This window comes from Psammomys obesus, unplaced genomic scaffold (genome assembly GCF_907164565.1).
Source record: "Psammomys obesus unplaced genomic scaffold, mPsaObe1.curated_primary_1811, whole genome shotgun sequence".
In the NCBI taxonomy this organism is placed as follows: domain Eukaryota; kingdom Metazoa; phylum Chordata; class Mammalia; order Rodentia; family Muridae; genus Psammomys; species Psammomys obesus.
In genome coordinates, this window is record NW_026596234.1 from 673990 (window position 1) to 699495 (window position 25506).

Below are 25506 nucleotides of genomic sequence, written 5' to 3' on the forward strand. Positions count from 1 at the left end.
ATCCTACAGCACACAGGCCATTGTGGGTCCATTCTGGATCTCTAGGATGACTCTAATTTGTGAGACATCCATAAGCAATTGGCACTTTGACCACATGATGCCACAGAGAATGACAGTTCTGACCATTAAGAACCTTTGCTGGATCTATGGCTGGAGGTACCTGGCTTGCTACCCAAGCTGAGCCCCAACAAGCAAAGCACATTCCCAGTAGGGAAGTAGGGGGGATCTTTATTACTTACCACTCAATCATACTCATGCAACCACTCTGCCAGTGGGGGAGAATTCCCTGCCTTTGACTACCCGATGACCCCCGGCTCCTGTCAGTCCTGGTAATCTCACCACCACCCATGATGTATGTGGTAGGAAGCTGGGCTTAGAGTATGTTGTGTCAGCTCCTTACATTCCTTTTTATCAGCTTTGCTGCTTTGCCCAGGGTACAAGGTGCTATCATTCTGGATGCAGAGGTGACTAAGCCTCCATCTACCTCTTCTACCTTGTGATTATCCGTGTGTGTGTTGACCTGAATGGAAGACCTTAATGTCAAGGTGCCCTGGACAACAATATGTTCATCTGTGTGGGCTGAATACCCTTAGCTAGCTAACAAAGAGTAGTCAGTGCTTCAAGGGTGGTCACTTTTCGGAAGCCAGGCACCATTAAAAGTCTTGGAGAGGTGCCCAGCCAACCTTCTCTCTGAAACCCTCACACACTTGGAGTGCCTATGAGTGTCAGCTTACTTGGGGAGAGCGTTAAGATTTTTTATTTTAAAAGTAAGACATCTTTTGGTCCTGGGCATCCTTGCTCCAAGGCAGCTGGGATGCTAACACCAAGGCTATGACTCCCCTCAGTGGTGTCCAGACAGGCCCAAAGTATCGTCTTCCTCAGGAAGCTCAACCTGGGAGGCAGGTAAAGAAATCTAGCTGTGAGGGTGAGAGATGTATGAGGTACTGAGGCTGAGGGGCTGCATTCCCTTGATGCAGCCAGGTACCAGTGGCCAGCACTTCCTGTTCCAGTGGCCAGCTGTCCCGAAAGATCCAGCCTGGGGCTCTCCTGGAGAAGACAGAAGGCATAGGGGGCTCTGGGGCTTGTAGGGTGTTGGGCCATTAGGAAAATACAGCTGCTTCTGCCTTAAGGCCTAAGTAGGGTTGTATCTTTAATTTGGTGTGCGTATACTCCTCTTTATTAGTGGATAAATATTAGAAAATCATCTCTCAGAAGGTGTGGTCAGGGGCAGGCTGGGCTTGCCCAGCCGACTGGGGGCAGGTCCTTCAGGAGGTCCTGGCGTGGTCTGCAAAGTGAGGCTGTCCCGCCAGGGCTCATACACCAGGGTATAGCTCTCTGCCCTCTTGATGGTGAACTTGTAGGTACGGTTGGGTAACAGATTGTGGACATCAAAGGTGCAGGCAGCCACAGGGACTATACCACACTGTGTACACTCCTGTTGTGTCCTCGGCTCCAGCAGCTTGAAGCGCAGTTCATATTGCTCTGGTGCCGCTGGTTGGATGGTAACAAACCAGCGCAAGCTGACCCAGTCTTGATGGGCCACTGACTCCTTCCGGTCGAACATAACTGGCATCTTTGTGCTCAGCATAAGCCGGATGTGTGGGATTTTGGTGGCTCCAATGTCAGACACCAGGCGGTGCTTGACATGCAGGTGTCCTGGTACCATCATGGCTAGGAAGTTGTCCATGACAACTGACAGGTCTGCCAACTGCTGCTCCACAAGCCCCCAGCCAGCCAGGAAGGGCCGTGGGTCAGGAGCCTCAAGCAAGGCATCCAAGGCTGCCCGACCATGGTCTAGCTGCTCCAGCAGGTCCCCAAGCAGCAAGAGCTGGATCTTGGTCTGTGCTGTCCCCACCTTCTTCATGCGCTGAAATTTCCAGGGATCAATGAGCTGGAACATGGTGTTAGGCAGCACCAGTGGGTTCTGGTCACCCAGGGCCAGGTGCTTAGGGAGGATCTCAATGTAGTAGGAGCACTTTTTGAGCAGCTGCATGCGGGCATGGTGGCGCTTGAGCAGCTGGGGGCTCAGGTCTGTGGTCAGGAACTCACGCAGCACATTGCGGCGCTCCATGTATGTCCTCCAAGCCTCCGGCTCCAGCAGCTGCTGATCCTCTGCCTCCTCCACCTCCTCTGCGTCCAGGAAGGAATGTGGACTGTCCAGCTTCATTTTGTCCAGGGCCAGGCCTGTCACCTGGAAGTTCATTGTCTGGGAGCTGAGGGTAAGAAGTAGGTATCAGCTGTGACAATCAGACTGGCTCTGTCTCCCAACCTAGGCCCTCTGTCCCACATCAGCCTCTGCCCCATAACGGCCTCTGCTCTTCCCTGGGCCACAGCTTTCTGATCAGAGGCCACCGGAGGGACAGAATAGTAGGCTGCGTACTAGACAAAAGTAGATGATGGACAGGGATCTTCTATCAAGGGGCCAATAGGCTTCTGTGGTGATGACCTAACAGGCTGAGAGAATGGGGTATAGCGCCAGAGTGGCCCAGGAAGCAGCTCTGTGATGTTACCCAGTTTTGAGATAGATCATAAGCCTAACATGGGTAGTGTTGGGGGCTGTGGAGAGGCTTAGGGTGATCCTTGGGGTACCCTAATACTCTCCAGAGAGCTGGTTACACCTCAGCGTCACTGCAGTGCTTGGGGACAAGTCTAAACAAAGACAGGACTGTACATCATCCTCACATGGAGGGGCCTTGTGTGCCCAGGGCAGAGCCCATCCTGCCATCCCACAGATGAGGAGCCTGAGGCTAAAGCTTGGTAGGCTGGCCTTCATCCACAGTCACTTTTGATTTTGACATAGCATCTCACTCTGTTGCCCAGGCTGCCCTCAAACTCTGGTGCTCAAGCTGTCTTCTCATGAGACCCTTGAGACTCCAGGGGTATATGCTACTGTATCCAATTTACCCCAAAGCTGGAATTGTTGACTCCAGAGTCTGCCCTCCTTTGCTTGTCCCCATACCTGGTCCCCAAATCTGGCTGTCTGTGGAGAGGCTGGTGTGCCACAAAACCCAGCAGCCAGAGCTCCCTGGAGAAGGGACCAGCATCCTGCTAGCTGTCCCTGGTACTGGGCCCGTGGCTTCACTTGGAGATCTCAGGTTGTGGAGACTGGGCTTGGATGAATGAGAAACAGAACTAAGAGACTGGAAGACCAGCTCAAAGCCGTACAGGTTGAGAGTAAGGTGATCCAAGTTGGCCTCACTCCCCAAAGACCATTTCAAAGTAACTTCTGTGAGTCAGGAGGACTAGAACAGGCATTTGAGACTGCAGAGAAGGGTTCCTGGCTGAGTGCTAGCTGAGATCAGGGCCCCAACTGGACACCCTGAACCAACCCAGTTCCTTGAAGCTAGAAAGTTCTATGAAACTCCCCATAACTATTTCCCCCTGTCTAAGCTATTCCATTTCCCCGGTGGAGCCTATCTACCCCATCCCTTGGGCACAGCCAAACTCCTCTACCTACCACTCCTCTTCCGGATCACCTCCGCGAGCCCCAGCCCCCTCTGCAAGTGCCTGGCGGCCCGCCCTCTCTGCGGTGCCCAGCCAAAGCCGCAGGGTGCACTCTCAGGTCCGCCTGTTGCCATAGGAACCACTGGCCCTTGTGACGTAGTGCACATCCGGCCCAGGTGTAGGGAACTCTTTGAGGGCTGAGCTCAGATTTGCGGCAGCAGCGATTTATGTCCAGGGCCGCACGGACTCAGGCAAGCACCACCTCAGCCCGCCCCCACCGGCTAGTGGAAATGTTTCGAGGCTTCGTGACTCCCAGCAGCCCAGGAGCCACTGCGGTGGCTGGGTCAACAGCCTGGCTTAAACTGGGGTCCCAGAAACGCAGAAAATTGGTGTCTTTGAGTGGGGCAGCGCTGCCTTCTGGGGCTTAAGAAGCCCTCAGATGCGGGGAAGGGGGTGTCTGCTTTATATTCCAAACCAAGCGGTGGCCTGTGGATCTCAAGGAAGACAGCAGAGAAAGGAGGTGATTTAGGAGCAGATGGCTAGCAAGCAATCAGCAATCACCTTAGCAAGCAATCAGCAAGGTGAAAGGTGCTGGCTTTCCCAGGCCTCCAGAAGTTGATGTCCCGAATAAATGGCGTCTCCATAGCTCTAGGGATCCTCAAAGAAATTCTCAAGTTGTGAGTCAGTCTCATACTCCAAACTGGACTCTGGACCCCTGGATTTACTACCCAGATTCCCTCCCCTTTAAGAGCCAGCTTGGGGTTGCTCCTAGCAAGGGTCTCAGGGTCCCAGCCGCCTGAAAGCTTCTGACTCGTTTCTACTCAGTGTCTGTCCTTCCGGATGGGGTTTGTCCCTGAACTGCTACCAACTTGAGTTACAAGCAGGGCTCCCAGCCCTCCTCATGGCATCTGGCTTGGTGGGGAGTAGTTTTCCTACCTGTCAACCTTAGAGGCCCTGTAGGAGGAGGAAGTGATGGCTGCTGGTTCTGTGCTCATCTGGGCTAGTCACGGTGGCCAGTTTTAGAGGTCTCAGGGACAAGAACTAGGTTATTTGGAGAAAGGGATGCCGTCTGAAGGTCCAGGAGGGAAACTGGCCCCTGGGAAGTAGGAGAGAATAAAAAGCAGCAGGAAGAACACCATCTTCCTCAGGAAGGAGATGGGTGGGGCTTGCTACCTTGTTCTTTTTGGGAGTTGGGCTTATTCCGTCTCTGTGAAAGCTCCTCAGACCCACTCTATCCGTCTTTTTTTTTCTCCTAATTTTCTAATTTTAAATTTTTGAAAATTTTATTTTGTATGTATGAGATTTTACCTACATGTATATGTGTGCACTGTGCGCATGCCTGAAAGTCAGAAGAGGCCCTTGGATTCCCGGGAACTGGAATCAGGGATGTTTTTTCAAACCCCTGTGTGGATGCTGGCAACTGAACCCAGGTGGTGTGCCAGAGCAACCAATGCTCGCAAATTCTGAGCCGTCTCTCCAGCTCCTCTAAGCCTTGATTAAAATTTTCATTGTGAGTTGTGCAGATTCTCATGTGGGCTCTGTTGTGCTTTGTTTGTTACAGGGTGTTACTCACTGGCCTGAAACTCTCTGTAGACTGGGCTGGGCTCAAATTCACAAGAGATCCATCTGCCTCTGTCTCCTGAAGGCTGGGATTAAAGATGTGCACCATTCCACCTGGCTTACAACGGTTGTAAGGAATGATGATCCTACAATCCCACTTATCCTTCGTCCATTGCTCCAGGTGTAAATTATTGAAAAAAATCGAAGTATAAAATCATACTAGTACACAGGGAAGGAAGGTCTGTGGCCACAGAGACACCTCAAAGAGCCCATTGGGCCAGCCCATCTTCATCACCCCTTATTTAGTTACTTTTTATTGCTGTGAAGAAGAGTTTATTTGGACTTAGTTTCAGAGGGTGAGTCTGTGACCATCGTGCTGGGAAGCCTGGCAGCAGGCATGGTGCTGAGGCAGCAGCTGCACACTTACATTTTTACATGCAAATAGGAGGCAGAGAAAGCTAACTGGAAATGATACCGGCTTTTGAAACCTCAAAGCCTTCCCCCAAGTGACACACCTCCCCAAACAAGGCAAACTTAATCCTTTCCAGACAACCCAACCAACTGGGGACCACATATCAAATATGGGAGCCTGTGGAGGCATTCTCATTCAAACTGCCACATTCCATTTCCTGGCAAATTACAACATGCAATGACACAGCTTATACATTTTTGTCTGTTCTGGTCCCTGGAAAAATGGAAAAAAATATTTTTTTTTGAGAGCTGGATCCCACAGATTCTCTCCGTGCTCTGATCTTGGGGAGGGAATGAACTCTTTCCTCGTCTGGAGGAGGAAAAAGAAGAGTCCTCTATCTTGAGGCTGTAACACCAAGACATGTTGCTTGTGCCTTAGGGTTTCTGTCTCTTTCTGGCTGTTCAAGACAGCGGCTGGGATTCATTCAGCTACCTAAGAAGCTGGAAGGACAAAACTAGTTCATAGGTGTCTCTGGCACATCAGAATTTACAAATTGCTCCAGGTGCTTCGGAGAAGTCTCTGCTTCTCTAGGGTAGATGGGGAAGGAACAGGTGTCACACCTGATTGATATGTTTAAAGTATAAAGCAGCAGAGGAAGTACCTGCAAGAATTACATGCAGAAACTTAGTAGTAACCGCTCGGGAGCTAAGCTGTTGTGTTGGGTCAGAGAAGGCAGCAAGGGGGCAGAGAGCCTGCAAGTGAGACCTACCCCCCCCCCCCCCCAGCCCCAGACTAAAACAGAAACATGCCCAAGAACTGAGCTGACTGGAGCCTGGTCCCCCTTTTCTGACAGTGAAAAACTGAATGGTAGGCAGCTTGCCTCATCTCACAGAGAATTCAGGACTATAGGTGACTATCTGAGGCTCACCCACTGCGCTCTCCTTGCATGCTGACCTAGTCATATCCTCCACCTGAGGTCTTAGATATCCAAGTCTCCTCCTCCCTGCAGTGGTATTAAGCATCTGGTCATGAAATAGCTCAGAAATCTTACGCTATCATCACCTCCTGCTCACCTGACCCTTCACTGATTCCCCCCCCCCCGCCCCCCGAGATTACTACCAGCGTCTCATTTTACAACACAGGAACCAAGAGCTTATTGTGTGCTGAGCTTTTACTCCAGAGGCCACCGCTGAGTTGGACAGGCTACAGATCTACTTGAATCTGACCCTGAACAGAGTTTTTAAGGTAAAGAGCCAACATTTTAAAAGCCAGTGTTCCACAGAAATATGGTCCCTGGGGATGAGCTGCTCCCTCAGTGGACTCCACACTCTCAGGGCGGCTGCTGGTTGCACATGCCCAGCTGGCAGGGCAAAGCAGGTCCCTGCAATCTGTGCCTGTGGATGGGAGGTGAAGAAGAGCTTCTCCCAGTAGGCCCTCCCCCCAACCCTGCCCCTTCCTGCAGGCTCCGCCCAACTCCGTCTCACTTTAGGAGCTTACTGAGTCAGGAATCTCAAGCCCAGCGGCTTTTAACCCCAGCGGAGATCCAGCTCACCAGACCGCACAGCTGCAGAAGGCTAGGAGGAGCAACCTGTGCGGTCCTGAGCCGGAGATCACCGAACGCCCCTCGCATTGCTGCACCATCCGGGAAGCTGACTTGTGCTGTGTGCCTGACTGAGGAGCCCTCTGTACTGGCCGAGAGGGCTAGGGTTAGGGTCTGTGTCACCTGTCACTTCCCATCCCGTGCCAAGTAGGGATGTGGGCAGGAAGCACGGGGTAGCCTGGCTGTCCCACCAGCCTTTCCGGTTTCTCCCTCGCACCCTGGGCTCTTGGTGCATGGTTGTATAGTGCCCGTCAGCGGCAGCACCGAGGGCCCAGAGTGCTGACCCCGAGGCCGGCTCCATGCGCCTTCGTCCGCAACAAGGTCCCCTAGGCATGGAGCCCTTCCTCCGGAAGCGGCTCACTTTCTTGTCCTTTTTCTGGGATAAGATATGGCCAGCGGGTGAGTCGGAGGAAGACATCCCCCAGGTCCAGGGACTCGATGACAACCCAGTCCGGGAGCAGCCTGCTGCCATTGAGCCTTGCATCTTCCCAGCCCCACCAGCCCGACTCTTCCGCGCGCTCTACGACTTCACGGCTCGATGTGCAGAGGAGCTGAGCGTCAGCCGCGGGGACAGACTCTACGCCCTCAAGGAGGAGGGCAACTACATCTTTGCCCAAAGGCTCTCTGGGCCGCCTAGCACCGGACTGGTTCCAGTCACTTACCTAGCCAAGGCTACCCCTGAGACGCCCTCAGACCAACCGTAAGTATCTGGGCTTGGGAGTTAGGGCTAAAGGCTTGCCATGCCCGATAGAGTTAAGTCAGGGGTTTGACAGTAGTCAGTAAGGGCTTACGGAGTGCCTGCTGGCACCCGGCTGAGCAAACAGGTGTGGCATGGCAGTTCAACTGGAAGAGCTGCGCTGCTGAAGGGGAACCAGTCACTCTATAGTCGCTACAGGATCCTGCCTCCATGCAGAGGTTGTCACAATATGCAGTGAGTGCTTGCTGCTCTCAGACCAAGAGCTGAGGTCTGAGATGCCTTTGCCACGGGATACAGCCATGCACTGATTGGCAAGGTGGGAAGACATACCTGAGCTTCCAGGTGGCTCTGGCTCTGGGTCCCCAGTACTTCTAGGTACTACAAACCAGATCAGAGGCCAAGTGTTCATCTTTATCTATTCCCATTCACCCTAACACCGCAAATGGGTCTAGGTGTGAGGCACATAACAGCCCTGACTTGTTTTGGTGAGTGGATGTGGGCAAAGGCTGTGCAGTCACTGGCAGCGAGTGGTAGGTTTTGATGCCCAACTCTTGCGTACCAGGAGGCTCATGCATCAGGGTTTGTGCTGGGCAGGAAAAGGTTGAAAGCTGAAGAGCTTGGTCTATGAAACTGTCCCAGATCTTTTACCCAGTGGGTCCTGGCCTGAGGCTTCTGCATACCAAACTCAGGCACTGGCATTGTTCAAATTTATCTTCTAGCCTCCAGAGGACCCAAGAGGTTTTGTGTGGTAGGTAAAGTGGAGCCAAAGGAAAGGGATCCAGGCATTTGCCCCATGCCTGCTTTCTGGCCCTCAGCGGTAGGTAGACAAGGCCAAGTAGCTGTTTTGGTGGAGGGGTCTCCCAGTCACACAGGTTTGGGAGACAGAACTTGTAAACAGGTCCTATAAGCTGCTGGCATGGCAGGCAGGCCGGCCTGGCCTCCTAGAAGCAGGGCTGCTAGTGGGAGAGCTAATGACTGCCTAGACCTGGAGATCAAAGAGCTGACCACACTTATTAGTCATTAGTCCCAGACACCTGGCCCCACAATCTAGGGAATGACCCTTGAGGCATAGCCTCCACAGTTCCAGCTGTCATCGAAGCCCAGCTATATCTCATAGTGGCTTGTAGCCAGCCATAGCTTCAAAGAAAGTCTGGGCTATGTTGGAAAAACTCCCACTTATGGTCCCCCACAGTGGTGCTGTCCTGAGAAGGGAACTCACCTGAGGGGCTCTTCACCTGCTAGAAGATCTCACCTCCCTGCTCACAGAGCCTGTAAGTAGGGCCCTAGCTCTCAGTAGAGAGAAAGGAAGCTTCAAAGGGCTAGATCTGCAGCTTCTGAAGTGAGTTTGTGGACCTTCCTAACCCCAGCCCAGGCTCCATCTCTATCCTTGATAGTCACTTATATCTACTCAGCTTGCCAATGCTAACTCCTGCTTCTCAAGCCTTGGGCCTCTGTTCTTTTGCTTGCTCGGATCTTTCAGCTGTGCTCATCCCTTTATCCCCAGCCCAGGCCCAAACCCTGGCCATGACAGCTCTTCTGCTGTGTCTCTCCGGGAGGGGGCTGGCCTGTCTGCTCGTTTGTGGATTAACCTGAGTCACACTGTATGTTCCTCACTACCTTGCCTCCATCTGAAGGGACTGAGGGACAAAGCTCACGGGCCTTTCCTTGCATTTCTGTGATCCCTAACCCACTGGCTCCTGAAAGCTCCCGGAAACGGAAAAGCTTGGATGGGAAGTGGAGCCAGCTGTGGAGCCTTGTCCGAGCCTTGGGGAGCAGAGATGCATATACTAGGGTGGGTCTTGGGGTGACTTTGTCTTTCTGAGGTTGCTTCTGCCTCTTAAGAATGAATGGAGTGGCCGAGCCATCATGGCATATGCTTTTAATCCCAGAACTCTGAGGCTGAAGCAGGTGGATCTCTGAGTTTGAGGTCACCCTTATTCACATAGTGAATTCCAAGCCAGCCAAGACTGCTTTTTTGAGATCCTGTCTCAAAAAAAAAAGAAAAGAAAAGGAAAAAAAATTATAAGATAAAGAAAAAAAGAGAGGAAGGAAAGAAGAGGGAGAGAGAGAGAGATATGATTGGAAACCATACCTGATATGACTTAGTAGTTAGGGGCTGGCTCACCCAGGTGTGCCCTTTCTGAGCATAAGGAACTTAGAGTGTGCTTCTACTCTCTGCCTCTGCTAACATCTTTCCCATCTTGCCTTAGTCTTCCTTTTGTGGGGTCCCTAGCTCCCAGGTAGCCAACCTCTCAGATGAGCCATGTCCAGCCGGGTGACACCCCTGGTTTATTCCCTGGCCATACTAGAGCTCTGTGGATGCTCCTGGGGCAGCTTATTGGGGACCTTGGTTCTCTGTGGACCTCCACAGCGACTCACCAATTTCAAGTTTGGGGTTTGGTCTTTGGCCAGGGCTGTTAGCTTTTGGTGAGGTCTGGTAGTTATATTAGAGTAACAAAACCAGTGGCCCAGGTTAGTGGACAGTCTTACCTATGTGAAAGGGATTCCAGTCACTTGATGGTGGTGGCCTGGGACCCCAGCTTCAAGCACGGGGACACATTTTCTCCTTGAGAGAGAGCCGGACAGTTGAGGCCTCACACCTTGCCAAGGTCACATGGCTAGGCCTGAAAGATGACTGTTGTGTCCTGGATTTGCAGTTGGTACTTCAGTGGAATCAGCAGGACTCAGGCCCAGCAGTTGCTCTTGTCCCCTGCCAATGCACCAGGAGCCTTCCTTATCCGGCCCAGTGAAAGCAGCATCGGGGGATATTCTCTGTCAGGTACTTGGACAACCCTTCAAGACTTCATTTTCTGGGTGGGGCATCTTGCTCAGCTCTACCAAGCCAGACCTTCTTGACCTTGGAGCAGTTGATCCATACACTAGTAGCCTTTCATATAGTCATGATAGTTATTAAGTACCCTTCCTGCTTTCTCCCTTTCTCTTTCCCTCACTTCCTCTCTCCCTCCATTCTTTTTTCTCTCTTTTCCCTCTTCCTTCATTCACTCCCTTAGCATTTCATTCAACATGAACCTATTTAACACTCTTTGTCCCTGGGGCCCTCTGGCTGTCCAGGGGCCTATAGCTGACCATGTCCCTTTTTGCACAGAGTATTGTCCACCACAGGGGCCCCATGACCATCTGAGTGAAGCCACTTGGGAAGCTGGGGTACGGGTGTCTGAGGCAGGTGCAACCAAGGCACTGGTTTCCATCTCTGTTTCTAGTCCGGGCCCAAGCCAAAGTCTGCCACTATCGCATCTCCGTGGCACCCAGTGGTAGCCTCTACCTTCAGGAGGGCCGGCTCTTCCCCAGCCTGGATGCATTGCTGGCTTACTACAAGACCAACTGGAAGCTGATCCAGAACCCTCTGTTGCAGCCCTGCATACCTCAGGTGGACCTGAGACATCCTCATATCCGGGGACCACTGGGAACCCTGTCTTAGAGTCTCCTGGCAAGCCTCTAGCCTAGACATGGCCAGGGAATAGCCAATGTCCAATGGTTTCCTCATTCTGTTGGAGTTGGCCCCCATCACCCGCTTTATCTCCTCTGAGGCACCCAGTTCTGCAGGATATCAGGAGAAGTGAAGGCCAGTGTGGGGAAGGCACCCACAGCTGCTCCAAGCCTCGAGGGCAGAAGCTTAGAGAAGAGATACTGTTTTCCCTAGTATCTGATATTACCGGGTCCAAGGCAGCAATCTGGTTTCTCTGGTTCTGTAATGACAGCCTAGCCGGGGTTGTAATAAGTGTTTGTGAACGGATGTCCGGCTCTGGTAAAGGGGCCGCTTAAGTCCCCAAAGCAATTAGCGTCATAGCTGTGGGCTTGGCCTCCCGAGGTCAGCACTGGTCTCCTCTTTGTCCCAGCCTGGGCTTGGTAGGAGTATACTGGGGAAGGAGAGGCTGAGACCTGCTGCTGGGGTTCTTTCTAGGCCTCACAGGGAGTGAGTCAAACAGTACCTCAGCCTTCCTGCCTGCTTTGCCAGGGGAGCCTCAGACAGCACATTGAGTGTCCCTTCCCACAGATGCCCCTGGCTCAGGATGAGTGGGAACGGCCACGTTCAGAATTTGTCCTTCGGAGAAAGCTGGGCGAAGGCTTCTTCGGGGAGGTATGGGAAGGCCTGTGGCTGGGCACTACACCTGTGGCGGTGAAGGTTATTAAGTCAGGTGAGGCCCTGCAGCCAGGCATGGGCAGCACTGCCCTCTGACCCTAAAGCCCGGGGCAATGGTGGTCATGCACAGTCCTGGAGCAGCATCCTTTTCACAGCTGACATGAAGCTGGCAGACCTCACCAAGGAGATTGAGGCACTGAAGAGCCTGAGGCATGAGCGGCTGATCCGGCTGCATGCTATATGTTCCCTGGGAGAACCCGTGTACATCGTCACTGAACTCATGGGCAAGGGCAACCTGCAGATCTACCTGGGCAGTGAGTAAACTCCCTCCCATCACCCTGTAACAGGCACATCTGCCAACCCCCATGAAAGCATTCACGTCCTGGGTCCACAGAGAATCCTTAGGTCTTTGGAAGGGACACATGTGGCCTAGATTACAGACACCTGGTCCTACTGCACCTCTGTTTAGCTGAGGGCATTGAGGCCAAGGGTCTGAGCCAGGCTTAAATTTGGCTGAAGGCTATCTAGTCAAATCCTGGTGTTTCCAAGGCTAAGACTGCACTACGGGTGGTAAAGGTTCCCTTTGTGTCACTAACTTCTGACATCTTGCCTTGGACCCAGTCCAGGTTGGGTACTATCTCCCTTGGGGGTCCAGGCAGGTGTCAAGAAGCAGCTTCTGCTGAGGCCTTGTGGTGAGTGCAGGACTTCGCTTTTCATTGTGTTCTCATTGCCTACTGGACCTTGTGGGTGATGCTGCTCTCACTCTCTCAGAGATAGGGGAACCAAGGCCCAGAGGAAGCGTGTGTGTGCACAAGCGCTTGCCTTGCCAGCCACTGCCCTGTGTCCTCAAGAGGACTGATACCCAGCCTTGACCTCTGAGCCCCTCTGTCTGCAGGCCCGGAGGGAAAGGCCCTGAGCCTACTTCATCTACTGGGGTTTGGCTGCCAGGTAGCAGAGGGCATGAGCTACCTGGAGGAGCAGCGTGTTGTCCACCGGGACTTGGCTGCCAGGAACGTGCTGGTGGGTGATGACCTCACCTGCAAGGTAGCTGATTTTGGCCTGGCCAGGCTGCTCAAGGTCAGTGGGGTCTGGGCCCCTAACCCCTGCAGACGTGAAAACACTATCCTGAATTCCCCACCCGTTGCACCTCATCCCCAGGACGACGTCTACTCCCCAAGCAGTGGCTCCAAGATCCCCGTCAAGTGGACGGCACCCGAGGCAGCTAATTATCGTGTCTTCTCCCAAAAATCAGATGTCTGGTCCTTCGGCATCCTGCTGTATGAGGTCTTCACCTACGGCCAGTGTCCCTATGAAGGTGAACCGTCAGAGAGGAAATCATGACTCATCGGGGAAAGTTTAGTCTGAGGGAGGTAGCCTGGGATCCAGCCTGAGGGAGGAGATGTACCCAGCCCTGGGAGTCACTGATCCCCAGAGGTACCAGGATAGGGCCTGGAATACCAGCACAGACTGGTATTAGCAGCTGGGGTTAGGGTTGGGGGTGTCTTTTTGGTGGCACTGTAGGCAGAATCAAGGCGGCTGCTGACTGGTCCCTCTTGCCGGCCCCTTCCCAGGAATGACCAATCACGAGACACTACAGCAGATTAGTCGTGGGTACCGGCTGCCACGCCCAGCGGTCTGTCCGGCAGAGGTCTATGCGCTCATGGTGGAGTGCTGGAAGGGCAGCCCCGAGGAGCGTCCCACCTTTGCCACACTGAGGGAGAAGCTGAACGCCATACACAGGCGCCTCCATCTGGGCCTCACGTGACCAGGTCTCCAGACCCACAGGCAGTGGCTAGGGCAGCTGTTTCCTGAAGGGTGTCTCCCAAGGAAACAGAATGCACGTGGGAGCTGCTGCACAACTGGGAAGCGCAGCAGCCGCCAAGCTCCAACGTGAGGACTCCTTCACTGACATAGACTGGTACTTACATGTGCACACCAGATGGACGCGTGCAGACTGGGCCTGGTCATAAGCGCTCACTTAGGTAGAAGTGAGGGCTGATAGCCTCCTCCTGGCATAGTTTGACTCCCTGCTGTCTCCAGGGTGTTGATAACTTGTAGAAAGGGAGCTGTAAGGAAGTGCTGGGTGGAGGAGTACCGGCAGAACCAGCAGTTTGCTCCTGGCCCTCACCTCGGCTCTCTCCCAGAAACCAAAGATGAGAATACCAGTTTCCCTCAGGTCTCACTGTGGATTTGGTTAAGCAGCCAGCATTAGGGCTCTGGAGCATATCTCACCAGTACCTGCTGTGTCCTCAGAAGGGACAACAGCACCCCTCCCCCCCCGCCCCCCCCCCCCCGCCCCACAGATACCAGCAAACCTTAGGCGCACAGTCAGCTTCAATAAACATGCTCCAATGGATTCACCTACCAGTTCCCAGAATGGAGTGCTGCTGGAGGCTCTTACTGTTCAGAGAAAGAGTTGGATCACTGCCCCCCCCCCAGCCAGACCTCTGTTACAATGTGGACCCCTATAGCATTAATGGTGGAGACTGGGGGCAAGTGAACAGCCCATTCCATCTCCCTGGCCTGGAACTGAAGCCAGAAGGCTCTTCAGTGTCAGAAAAAGCACACTGGCTAGCTGGTGCTCAGCACTCCCTGGCCTCTTCTAGATGCAGAGGAATGGCATTTCAAGACTGTTTCTTTGGATGGGCAGTGGTTAGGAGACAGGATTTCCTGGTTGACAGGATTAGGCAGATACAGGTAGGATATTGACAACCAGATAACCTACTCTCTGTGGCAAAGCTCCCATGGGCCACTTTGTGAGTGTGACACCTTGAGAAGTTGGGCCCTGGATCATTCAATACTTCAGGGCACTAGAGGCGGCACACTGGGGGCAGGGATAAGGACGGGGGGGCTTTGCTCAGGGACCCCAGGCCATTTTACTCTCCTAGCAGCTATACCCAGAAGGCCATGAGGCAGAGAGACTGGCAGTCCCTAGAGGGTATGGGATTTTGGGTCAGCTCTGCATTCACCAAGGCCAATTTGCTTATGATTACTGACCACTAGGCTGTCAGCTACATGGAACTGGGAACTGGACCTCATATGTAAAGTGGTCCATTAGGTACAGCAAAGATTTTGGGGGTTAGCCAGTCATAGGGAGGCCAGGCTGACAGAGTGTGCTGACATTGGTCTTTATAGGTAGGCAAGGCAGTGGGGTTGCGCTGAGGCGTGGCCCTGCCTCTACCTCAGTCTGCACCTCTGACCTCTCACTCTATTTGGGGAGGTTGAAGGGAAGAACCTGGAACTGGCAGTTGGCTGCTGTGGGCTCTGCTTTGCCAGCACACAGAGCAGCAATATGGGCCCAAGGGCTTGCATGGCATAAGATGATAGTTAAGATTTTGATGTTAAAGGGCTTCCGTGAGTCAAACTAGGACACTAGAGATAGGATGCTCTGGCCTGGGAAGAAGGATGGTGCTGGGCTTGTAGCCAAGTCGTGGAAACAGGTTGGGCTGGTTTCTGGCACATTCCTAGGTGTCTAGTCTACCAAAGAGGAGCAGGTTTGGCTCTCCTGGGAGAGGCCAAGGACTTTTGAGCCACCTGGTATATCATCGACAGAACTGCCCACAAGTCTCATCTACAGACTTGTGGCTGTCCAGGACATGGCTAGGACTCAGAGGTTCAAGATTTGACGGTCTTGGAGCCTACAAGGGAGGTAACCGTGGAGTTCTTGAGGCTGACCTCTGCCAACCCCATCCTTATTCCTTTCCTCCTCTTGTATCAACCATTCCCCACGCCTTGGAACTGAGCTAGGCTGAGTAGGTGTGAGGTCATTAAATAATACATGTTGCTGTTCCTAATCTCAATAGGAAGCAGGTGAGCAGTGCTATCTCTCTTTAGTGAAAGAGAACTCAAGGCCTGGCACAGTTCTCACTGGTAGAACATTTGCTTAGCATGTGGACCAGGATGTGATCCTCGGAAAGAAGTAGTACCATCACCACAGCATTCCCCCACCAAAAAATAAACAAAACACACACACACACACACACACACACACACACACACACACACACACACGAACTTTGATACAGTATTAATAGGTAGTTGAACACAGTGTTATTTCCCAGTCACTCATCCTTACAGATGGTTCAGCTTCCTTTCCCACCCCTCTTCTTCCAGACCCCTGTGTAGGAGCACCCCATACTGGACAGACACGAAAGGATCAGCCAGAGGGAAAAAGTCGATCAGGGTCTCTGGAGAGGAGGAATCTTTGGAATTTTCAAGGTTCAATGGGAGGAGGAGGGACGGACTGGAGCAGTCACACTCGGGGCCACTAGGAATTGGGGTAGCATGGAAGGTGAGCTGGAAGGGACCCTGGGGGCCACAGAGCAGAAGGGAAGCCTGGGAAAGACAGCGATGGGGCTATAGAGGCTCTGGTGGTCCTCCCTAGTCATAACTTACCTTTTGTGACTGCCCCCTTGTGTCCTTATCTGGGGAGACAGGACAGTGCCTGCTGCTTCATCTGAGGTCTATGGACTACAGGTTCCGGAGACATCAGAAGCCCCCTAGCCCAGCCCATAACCCACATGCATGTTTATGCCTCCACATACCTTGGTTCCTCTTGTCTCCCCAGCTGTCATGTTGTGGTCTAGCATGCTGTCCTGGGTAGCTGTTGTGGCAGAAGCTTAGGCTAGGGTATTCTCTCTCGGTTCAGAGGTCTCATGCAGGCCCTTCTCTCGCTCAATCCCACCAGTCTCTTCTTTGCCTCCAACTCAGGCCCTGCCTGATTTCCTTGAGGCCATGCTTAGATCTAGTCCTGCCAATGTCTAGTGGGTGGATACCTGCCGAGGATGGTGGCTGTCAGGGCTGACAAGTCCCCAACAACCCTCATTGTTTGTGTGTGTGCAGGAGGGAGGCCTTCTCCATTGGCAGGAGGTACCAGCCAGTATATAGGACTTTGTTGTTTGTTTATTTATGTAGAAAAGGTAGCACTTGGCTCTCTACTCTATTCTAGCTGCCTGCCCACCATCCTTGAAATTGCTCTCCACGGTTCCCCTCCCTTTCCTTTAGCTCCAATGCTCACACTCCAGGGGGGCCAAGGGGTCAGCTGATCCCTGTATACCCAGCATCTAATGGGATATTTTGTGTAACTGGCTGGGTCTTGTCAAGAGGTGGTTTAGATGGCAGGCTTCCACTGAAGACGAGTGTGAGTACTCAGCATGTGGACAAAAGAACATACAGGGGCCAGAAGGGCCTTTGGGATGGAGCCAGGATAGTCCATCTCTAATCCCAGTGCTGGGTGTGGCTGCTCTCCTACCCATCTGAGGAAGTAGGTGTGACTAGCTTGCTGGGAAAAGCCTCTCCTACCCGTCCCAGCAGCCAGTGTCTACAAGCTGCCCACAGTTGGCTCTGCCACTGAGCCTGCCATGGTGTCTTGGGACAAGGCCCACCTGGGCCCTAAGTACATGGGCCTCTGGGACTTCAAGGCGAGAACAGATGAGGAACTGAGCTTTCAGGCAGGAGACCTCCTCCATGTTACCAGAAAGGAGGAACAGTGGTGGTGGGCCACCCTACTGGATGCGGAAGGCAAGGCCTTGGCTGAAGGCTACGTGCCCTACAATTACCTGGCTGAGAAGGAAACTGTGGAGTCTGAGCCGTGAGTGGCCCTGGGGAGTTGGCACAGAGGGAGGGGTGGGCACTGGGGTAGACCGGGGAAGCCAAAGGGTATAAGATCCTAGCTAGACATTCAGTTGGTTACACTCTGATCCTTAACATCCTGTTACACGGGATTGGGGATGGGGCTGTACCTCTGTGTGACACTGGGAAATAGGACCTCTCCTTTGGACCCACTCATGACCACTTCCCAGCCACAAGGGCAGCTCTGCTAGGACACAGGTGGGACAGAAGGGCCCAGTGTGGATTTTTAGGATGCTGGCTACAAGAGACAAGATCTGTGTGGGAATTCAAGAGCTGCTTAGGGTGTGAAGTTTGCTCTCTTTACAAACAGCCGAAACCAGATGTGCGACCTAGTTAAGGGAGACAGAAGGCTGCTGGGGCACACCTATCTATATCACTCGTCGGGGGTACATGGTGCAAATGCGGTGGTAGGTGTTTTCATCTCCCCTCAAGCGCCCTAGTCCACTGCTCCTGGCCACCCACATACCTGAGCCCTTAGAGGCTTGGAGGAACTACAGTAGTACCTGGTATTGGCATGTTCCTAGCCACCAAAGGACCCAAACTATGGAGGACGCTCTAGACCAAGGCTGGGAAGGGTCCAGCAGGAGGGGGTTCTTACTGTTTTGCTCCTGAGACCCTCAACTCCTCATCTCACAACGAGAACCTGTTGTGCTCAGTGGAAGATTGTGAGCACACAGACAAGAAACAAGAGCGCTACATGGTACCTGGGACAGCTCCAGAGACAAGGGTCTCACGATGGGAACAAGGTGGGCGTGGGTGGTGTGCGCAAAAGGCTGAGGAGAGCCAGGCGGTGGCACATGCCTTTAACATGTGGCTCTCTAAAGGCAGGTGGAAGTCTAAATTCCAGGGTAGCCTGGTTGACATAGTGAGGTCCTGTCAGATAGAGAGAGCAAGAGAGAGAGAGACACAGAGAGAGAGAGATCATGTAGCCAACATAGCAAGAACAAAGGCCCCGAGGTCCTAAGAATCTAGCACAGGTGAAGAGGTCAGATGAGGAGCAAAGCCGAGGAGGCAAAGTGGTCAGAGTGGTGAGTGGGAGAGATTCTCTAGCTTTGCAGGACCTGAGGAGATGGGCTTCAAGGGCTTGAGCTGAATGTTAGGCTCCTATGCGGAGCCCATGTTCCAGTGGCTTTTGAGGGAGTTGCAGATTCCATGGGTAGAGAATACCCATGAACTCCAAGGACTTCCACGTGTAGTTCAGTTTTAGGCATGTCCATCCCTTGTGCTGCAAGCCAGTATGTATAAATCCTTTTGAATGGGAGAGTATGTGGCTGTGTGTCACTGTGTCTGTGCATGTACACGAGGGCGTGCTGATCAGTATGTATGCATGCTTGTGTAAGGGTGCAAATGTAAATGCAGGGATGGGTATCCACAAGCACAAGGGTCAGTGCATCGGGAGTGCACGTTTGGGTATGAATATGATGACACGTGCCCCCTTTGCATCTCATTGCATGTCTGTGCACATAATTGGACATGTGCAAATGGCTAAGTGATTATGTGTATGAAAGTATAAGCCAACATTGCAGCACCAGGGAGGTGCTGTTGAGACCTTCTCCCACCTATTCTGGGCCAAGCAGTTGTCTATAGCTCAGGTCCCACAACTTGTTAAAAGATATTCACATGATGAGATTTCAGTTTGTTTGTTTTTTTTGCTGGGGGTGGGGTGGGGTGTCTTCCACAGGTGACCATCATCCAGAGCAGGATGGTAGGCAGTGCTTGGCCCATCCCACTTCTGAGCCACTAGGATCTTTTCTGGTGTCCAGAACCAGCTGTTTAGGACTTTTAGGGTCCATGATGGTCGAAGAGGCCTCTGCAAGGTTGGGAGCAGCATGAGAGGCACCGTAGCTAGGATTTGGAGTGTGAGATGGGAGCCAGGGGGCATGCAGAACTCTGCATAGGCAGGGCAACGGTTAGATAGTTGGGAGACAGGATGGATGTGGGGCTGGGTGAGGGTACACTAGGCTGAGGCTGACACTTTCCTCTGCAGGTGGTTCTTTGGTTGCATCTCCCGCTCAGAGGCCATGCACAGGCTGCAGGCTGCAGACAACTCGAAGGGTGCCTTCCTGATTAGAGTCAGCCAGAAGCCAGGAGCAGACTATGTCCTCTCTGGTACTGCTTCCCAGATCTCCCTTGCCTATGCTAACCCTGAGGCCTTCCTAACCGCATGGTGACCTGCCTTTCCTCTGATTGTAAAGCCTCTTCCTCTGGAAGCCCTGACCCTTCCCTGTGGTCCAGCTACTCACTTTCAGGTTGGGTGGTTTTCCTTTGCATCTGGCATGGCCTATGTGTCATGAAAGCCAAGGCTCCACAAGTGTTCCACTGTGCTTGTGACCCAATAACCCAGGAGTGCAAGGAACAGAATAGCCATGGCTCGTGACAGGAGTGCCAGGTAGCCAAGTACAAGCAATGTCCAGGCTGGGAACAGGGGAGGCAAAGTGGGGGGCATACAGGGCAGGATGCCTGCTTATGCCTCCTTCCGCCGGCCACCCACCCCAGTGCGGGATGCTCAGGCCGTGCGACATTACAGGATCTGGAGGAACAGTGGGGGCCGGCTGCACCTGAATGAGGCAGTATCCTTCTCCAGCCTGTCTGAGCTTGTAGACTACCACAAGATCCAGAGCCTGTCCCATGGCCTGCAGCTGACCATACCGTGCTGGAAGGTAGGCCACTGGCTCCTCTGTGACATAGTTGCTCAGGGTCAGAGAGGTGAAGTGCAATGTGTGGGCAGGAGGGACTCAGGAGACAGCATTCTCCTTGGCTATCACTCTTATTACACTAATTCACCAGAGCTCAGTTGTGCTAAGAACCAACCCTTGACCCTGGTGGATGAAGACAGCAGCATTTTTATGCAGGCCACTTAGACACTACTATGCTGGATGTGGCTCTAAATTTAAAGATAAATAGGGCTCCTTATGAGAGGTTTAGAGAAAATCCTTCCTGAAGACAACCTGGGTGACCCACCATCCCTCTTATCACCATCATTGCCCTTTCTGTCTCTCCAGCACAAAACTGAGCCTTTGCCCCACTGGGATGACTGGGAGAGGCCAAGGGAGGAGTTCACCTTCTGTAAGAAGCTGGGAGCCGGCTACTTTGGGGAGGTCTTTGAAGGGCTCTGGAAAGGCCAGGTCCGTGTGGCTGTGAAGGTGATCTCTAGAGGTGAGCAGGTCCAACCCAACTCAACTTGATCGCATGTTACTTTCCCACTATTGCTGCCAGTGGCCACTTCCAGTCTTACTCCACTGAGGGTATCGCAACATACTCACTGGGCACCTACAACATTATGGTGGGAATAATTCTTTCAATTGTACCCATTTTAATTGAAACAAGTCACTGGAAATTTGAGTTTCACCTAAAAGCCTAGCTTCACCCTCTTGTCTATACCCAATACCTCAAGAATCAGGTCAACCAAGACTTTGAAAACATCCAGCTGGGAAATGTTGACTGTGGCGATTATGGCCAAGTGGGGCATAGGAGGGCAGATGGACACATCAGGCTTGAGGCACTGAGGCCTGAGTTGTGGAGGCTTTAGTGTTCTAGCTTGGAGGCTAGCCTTTGTCTTCCTAGGCTGACCATATTTCCTGAGCTGCTTCAGGAGGTCTGGGCCTCCTGCTTGGGGCAAAGGTCAAGGGCTGTATTCACTGAGACTGATGCCTCTCAGACAATCTCCTGCACCAGCACACCTTCCAGTCTGAGATCCAGGCCATGAAGAAGCTGCGGCACAAGCACATCCTGTCACTGTATGCTATCGCAACTGCAGGGGACCCTGTCTACATCATCACAGAGCTCATGCCCAAGGGGAGCCTGCTGCAACTATTGCGAGGTAATTGGCAAGCTTTACCCTTCTTTCCTGGGGCTGAAAGTGTTTAAGGAAGCCAGCGGACGTGTAGACCCCACGTGTTCCTACTTCACCTACACAAAACAGTCAGGATCTTCCAAATGAGCGTGTTGTTTTCTTTCTTAAGTTACTTAAACCAGGTGTGGTGGTGAATGCCTTTAATCCCAGCAGTGGGGAGGCACAGGCAGGCAGAGCTCTGTGAATTTGAAGCCAGCCTACAAAGTGAGTCCGGGACAGCCAGGGCTACACAGAGAAACCTTGTCTTGAAAAAAAGAGAAAAGAGAGAGAGAAGTTACTTAAATTGTGTTAAGTGGTGGTTAGTGGGAGACTAGAAAGATTGCTCAATGGTTAAGGGCACTTAATGTTTTTGCACAGGACCAGGGTTTAGTTTCCAGTACCCACATGGTGGTCCACCATCCATAACTCCAGTCCAGGGGAGCTGACACCCTCTTTTGGCCTCTGCAGGCACCAGCCCTGCATGTGGTACACAGACATATATGCACATACATACATAAAATATTTTTAAAAACTAAAGATGGAAGCCAGGCATACTGGCATATGTATTTAAACCCAGCACTTGGAGGCAGAGGCAGGCTGATCTCCGAGTTTGAGTCCAGCCTGGTCTACAGAGCAAGCTCCAAGACTATACAGAGAAACTTTGTCCTGAACCTCTGCCCTGCCCTCCCCCAAGGTCCCCAAAACTAAAGATGGATGACAATCAAGGAAAGATATACACACATACACATGTGCACATACCCACAATAATGAGTACATGCACCACATCACACATACTACATCCCTTATACACATAAATTTTTAAAAAAGCTAGAGAGAGGGCTCTTTGGGTACAGGGCTTACTATGCAAGCACGAAGGCCTGCGATCGGATCTCCAGAACTAAAGTAAAGCCAGCATAGAAAGATGCATCTGTTCTCCCTAGGCTCTTACAGTGAGATGGGGGGCAGAGGGACAATCCTTGTTTTATTTGTCTCAGGAGCAAAAAACAAAATCCTCCTCAAACGTGTCAAGGGTTAAGACTCACGCCCAAGGCTGTCCTATGACCTCCACACACATGTATACATACACATTATACATACACAACAAAGGAAAAAAGTAAGTTACTTAAAGTTACCAATTGCTAATCACAAAATCTGAAAAAGTACAGGTAAGTTCAGAAAAGAAGATAAAAGTATGTGAGTGCTCTTTGTCTCTAGGTACATAACTGCAGAAGGTCTAGTCCTTCCCACTTTGCAATTAAGCCAGACCTTTTGCTGGAAGGCCCTTTGCTGGAGCCTTCATAGCTACAGTAAATGAGGATTGGGCTCTGGCCAGCTGACTCTGGCCTCTGATCACCCTACAGACTCTGATGAGAAAGCCCTGCCTGTTTCGGAGCTGGTGGACTTTGCATCGCAGGTTGCTGAGGGCATGTGCTACCTGGAATCTCAGAATTACATTCATCGTGACCTGGCTGCTAGGAACGTTCTTGTTACAGAGAACAATCTCTGCAAAGTGGGGGACTTTGGGCTGGCCAGGCTTGTCAAGGTAGGAACCCTTGGAGGCAGAAGCCAGAAGCAGTAATATGAGGTTTTATCTTCCAAGCCTTGAGCTTAACCCAGCCATAAGCAAGATGGGTTCTTGATAGGGTGGCATTAACAGGCAAGGGAATGGCTTTATTCATACAGTGACAAGCCTTGTTCATGCCACATTGGCCCAGCTATGAGTACCTAGCCAGACAGCCATGTACCTTGGGCTCTTCCTGTCTCCACACATTGCAGCTCTGCCCTTGTCCTCCTCCACCTAGAATCTCAGTGAATTGGCACTTTCACTGGTACAATGACACACAGGGCCTAGACATGATTGGTGACAGCAACCTCTGGTTGCAGTGGGGTGATGTCAGTGGGGTCAGACTGCAACAGGCGGTGTGTTTGTACCCGCCCACCGGGACCTTGGCGTCCACGGCAGTCAGTGCTACACAGGAAGAGTACAAGCGGCAGATCCCTCTAGCGTCAGGACCTTACCATGAGCCATCTTATTACAGGAGGACATCTACCTTTCTCACGACCACAACATCCCCTACAAATGGACGGCACCCGAGGCACTCTCTAGAGGGCATTACTCCATCAAATCTGACGTCTGGTCTTTTGGGATTCTCCTCCATGAAATTTTCAGCAGGGGGCAGATGCCCTACCCAGGTATTGCCATTGCCTCAAGAACGTCCCCAACTGTGGACAGGCAGTGAGGTGGAGTGGGGGCAGGACTTCAATGGCTGGCTGACAGAGCTGACAGGAGGTGCTTCCCAGAGCCTCAGCCAGACTCCACCCCTGTTCCATTCTTTGAGCATCCAGAGCATGCTGCTGGGATCACCTGTCCTGGAGACACTGTCTACAGGGAAGGCAACAGTCACAATGTGCTAGAAAGTTTCCAGAGCACACTGATGGTCATTCTTGCAAGGGACAACATCCAGGGAGGAATCAATGTCAGCTGGGGTGTGGCTTCCAGGGATTGGAGGGTGGAATTGGAGAGCCTCCTAGTTCTCATTTCTCTTCTCCCATGGACCACAGGCATGTCCAATCACGAGGCCTTCCTGAGGGTGAATGCCGGCTACCGCATGCCCTGCCCCCTGGAGTGCCCGCCCAACATACACAAGCTGATGCTTGACTGTTGGAGCCAGGACCCCAAGCAGAGACCTTGCTTCAAAGACCTGTGTGAGAAACTCTCAGGCATCACCAGGTATGAGAACCTAGTCTGAGCTCCTTGGACATGGCCAGGATCCACAGAAGAAGGCCTCATGATTATCCTGGACCTCTGATGAAGGTGTGCACCATCCTTCATTTTACTGAGATGAAGGGATAGGAAACATACCTAACATACCTCAAATACTGCATGTTGTCAAGGAAAGAGTAAAGAGGCAGCCATATTCCTTTCTCATCTACCCTCCTCCAGGAGGCAGTCCACAAACTCCAGGAGATCACTCTCTGGCTTTGTCCTCCCTTCTGTGAAGACTTCATGTGACAGAGAAGCCAAGAAGAGTCTAGACAACAGGCCTTGCGGAGTTCTTGCCAGCATATCACTTTCAGAATATACCTGTCCTTGGTCATTCCTCTGCTCAACTGTCCAAAAACACATCCCCCCACTCCTTGGCACCTCAATTTTGCAGGCTTTTACAGCCACATAAAACTCAGAACAGGTTTGCATGATTTTCTCTCTCTAACCTTGCCTTTGCTTAAAGAGTATCATCTAGGAAGCTGAAGACAGATAAAAGGATACGAAATTTCCTCCCTGCAGTTTCTGGTGCGCAGGGAGGCGTACTGAGGCGTACTGAGATACCTGATCATCTGGAGCCTGCACAGGTAGAGGAAAGCTGATAGAGCCAGTAAGAGCCAGTCCCCCCCTCCCCCCCCACACACACACCAAGACAGGATTTCTTTATACAATAGTCTTGGCTGTCCTGGAACTCACTTTGTAGACCAGGCTGGCCTTGAACTCACAGAGATCCACCTGCCTCTGCCTCCTGAGTGCTGGGATATTCTTACATGTGGGCAGAGGCAGCTCTTCGTGAGGCACTGTCCTCCATTCTAGAGTCAGATTCAGTTCGGGCTTGTGAGTTTTGTGTTTAGTTTTAGAGCTCCAGGTCCTTTCCCTTCAAAATTAGATGTTTTTGTCCTGAGCTCCTGAGGCAGGATAACACCCTCTCTGGAAAATTACTGACCTCATGCTCTGGCCCATCCTCCATTCTCCCCTTCCAGTTTGGCTCCGAGTCTTCCCTGATGGCTCTGGTCCAAGTCTGCTTTCCTCATGTGTCTTCATCGTTCTTGAACCTATGCTTGACCCCTGAAGTCCAGCCAGACTATCTGCTCCTCGTGGCAGCTCCGTCTACTTGAACATTAGATCCCCAGTTCTGAGGGGGAGTACCCCAAAAGCACCTACCTGAGGCTGCCTTACTGGAAGTGAGCGTAACCATCTCAGCATGTATTTATCAGCTACTTTCAGACTGACCTCTTACAATGGCTGAACATGTCCCTACCTCCTCTTGGAAAATTCCTGTGTCCAAGAGTTGACACTGTCTGGAAAGTCAAGTTGTCTTTCAATTTCCAGGGACATGGGAGAACACAGGAAAACATTTGGAAATGGGGTAAATGAAAACTCTTAGAACTAAGTCCTTTGCATAGACTTTAGTAAAAAATTTCCCCTCTCTGAGTAACTGTGCCTTTCCTTTTCACCAAGAAC

General features: G+C 52.1%; 3 protein-coding genes across 3 annotated transcripts; 2 read left to right on the forward strand and 1 right to left on the reverse strand.

Moving 5' to 3' along the window:
• Positions 1 to 1160: 1160 nt before the first annotated feature.
• Positions 1161 to 3508, reverse strand: Fndc11 (fibronectin type III domain containing 11). The gene is made up of 2 exons (XM_055596304.1): positions 3458 to 3508; positions 1161 to 2213 (listed from the first exon to the last, which is right to left on the reverse strand). Exon 2 carries the CDS (start codon positions 2201 to 2203, stop codon positions 1202 to 1204), a length of 1002 nt encoding a protein of 333 aa, XP_055452279.1. The 5' UTR covers positions 2204 to 2213; positions 3458 to 3508; the 3' UTR covers positions 1161 to 1201.
• Positions 3509 to 7139: 3631 nt separating this feature from the next.
• Srms (src-related kinase lacking C-terminal regulatory tyrosine and N-terminal myristylation sites) lies at positions 7140 to 14095 on the forward strand. The gene is made up of 8 exons (XM_055596206.1): positions 7140 to 7716; positions 10371 to 10492; positions 10935 to 11101; positions 11729 to 11870; positions 11971 to 12129; positions 12711 to 12892; positions 12974 to 13130; positions 13387 to 14095. Exons 1-8 carry the CDS (start codon positions 7316 to 7318, stop codon positions 13578 to 13580), a joined length of 1524 nt encoding a protein of 507 aa, XP_055452181.1. The 5' UTR covers positions 7140 to 7315; the 3' UTR covers positions 13581 to 14095.
• Positions 14096 to 17175: 3080 nt separating this feature from the next.
• On the forward strand, positions 17176 to 25506 carry Ptk6 (protein tyrosine kinase 6). The gene is made up of 8 exons (XM_055596204.1): positions 17176 to 17405; positions 19434 to 19555; positions 19943 to 20106; positions 20449 to 20602; positions 21105 to 21266; positions 22640 to 22821; positions 23318 to 23471; positions 23841 to 25506. Exons 1-8 carry the CDS (start codon positions 17176 to 17178, stop codon positions 24026 to 24028), a joined length of 1356 nt encoding a protein of 451 aa, XP_055452179.1. The 3' UTR covers positions 24029 to 25506.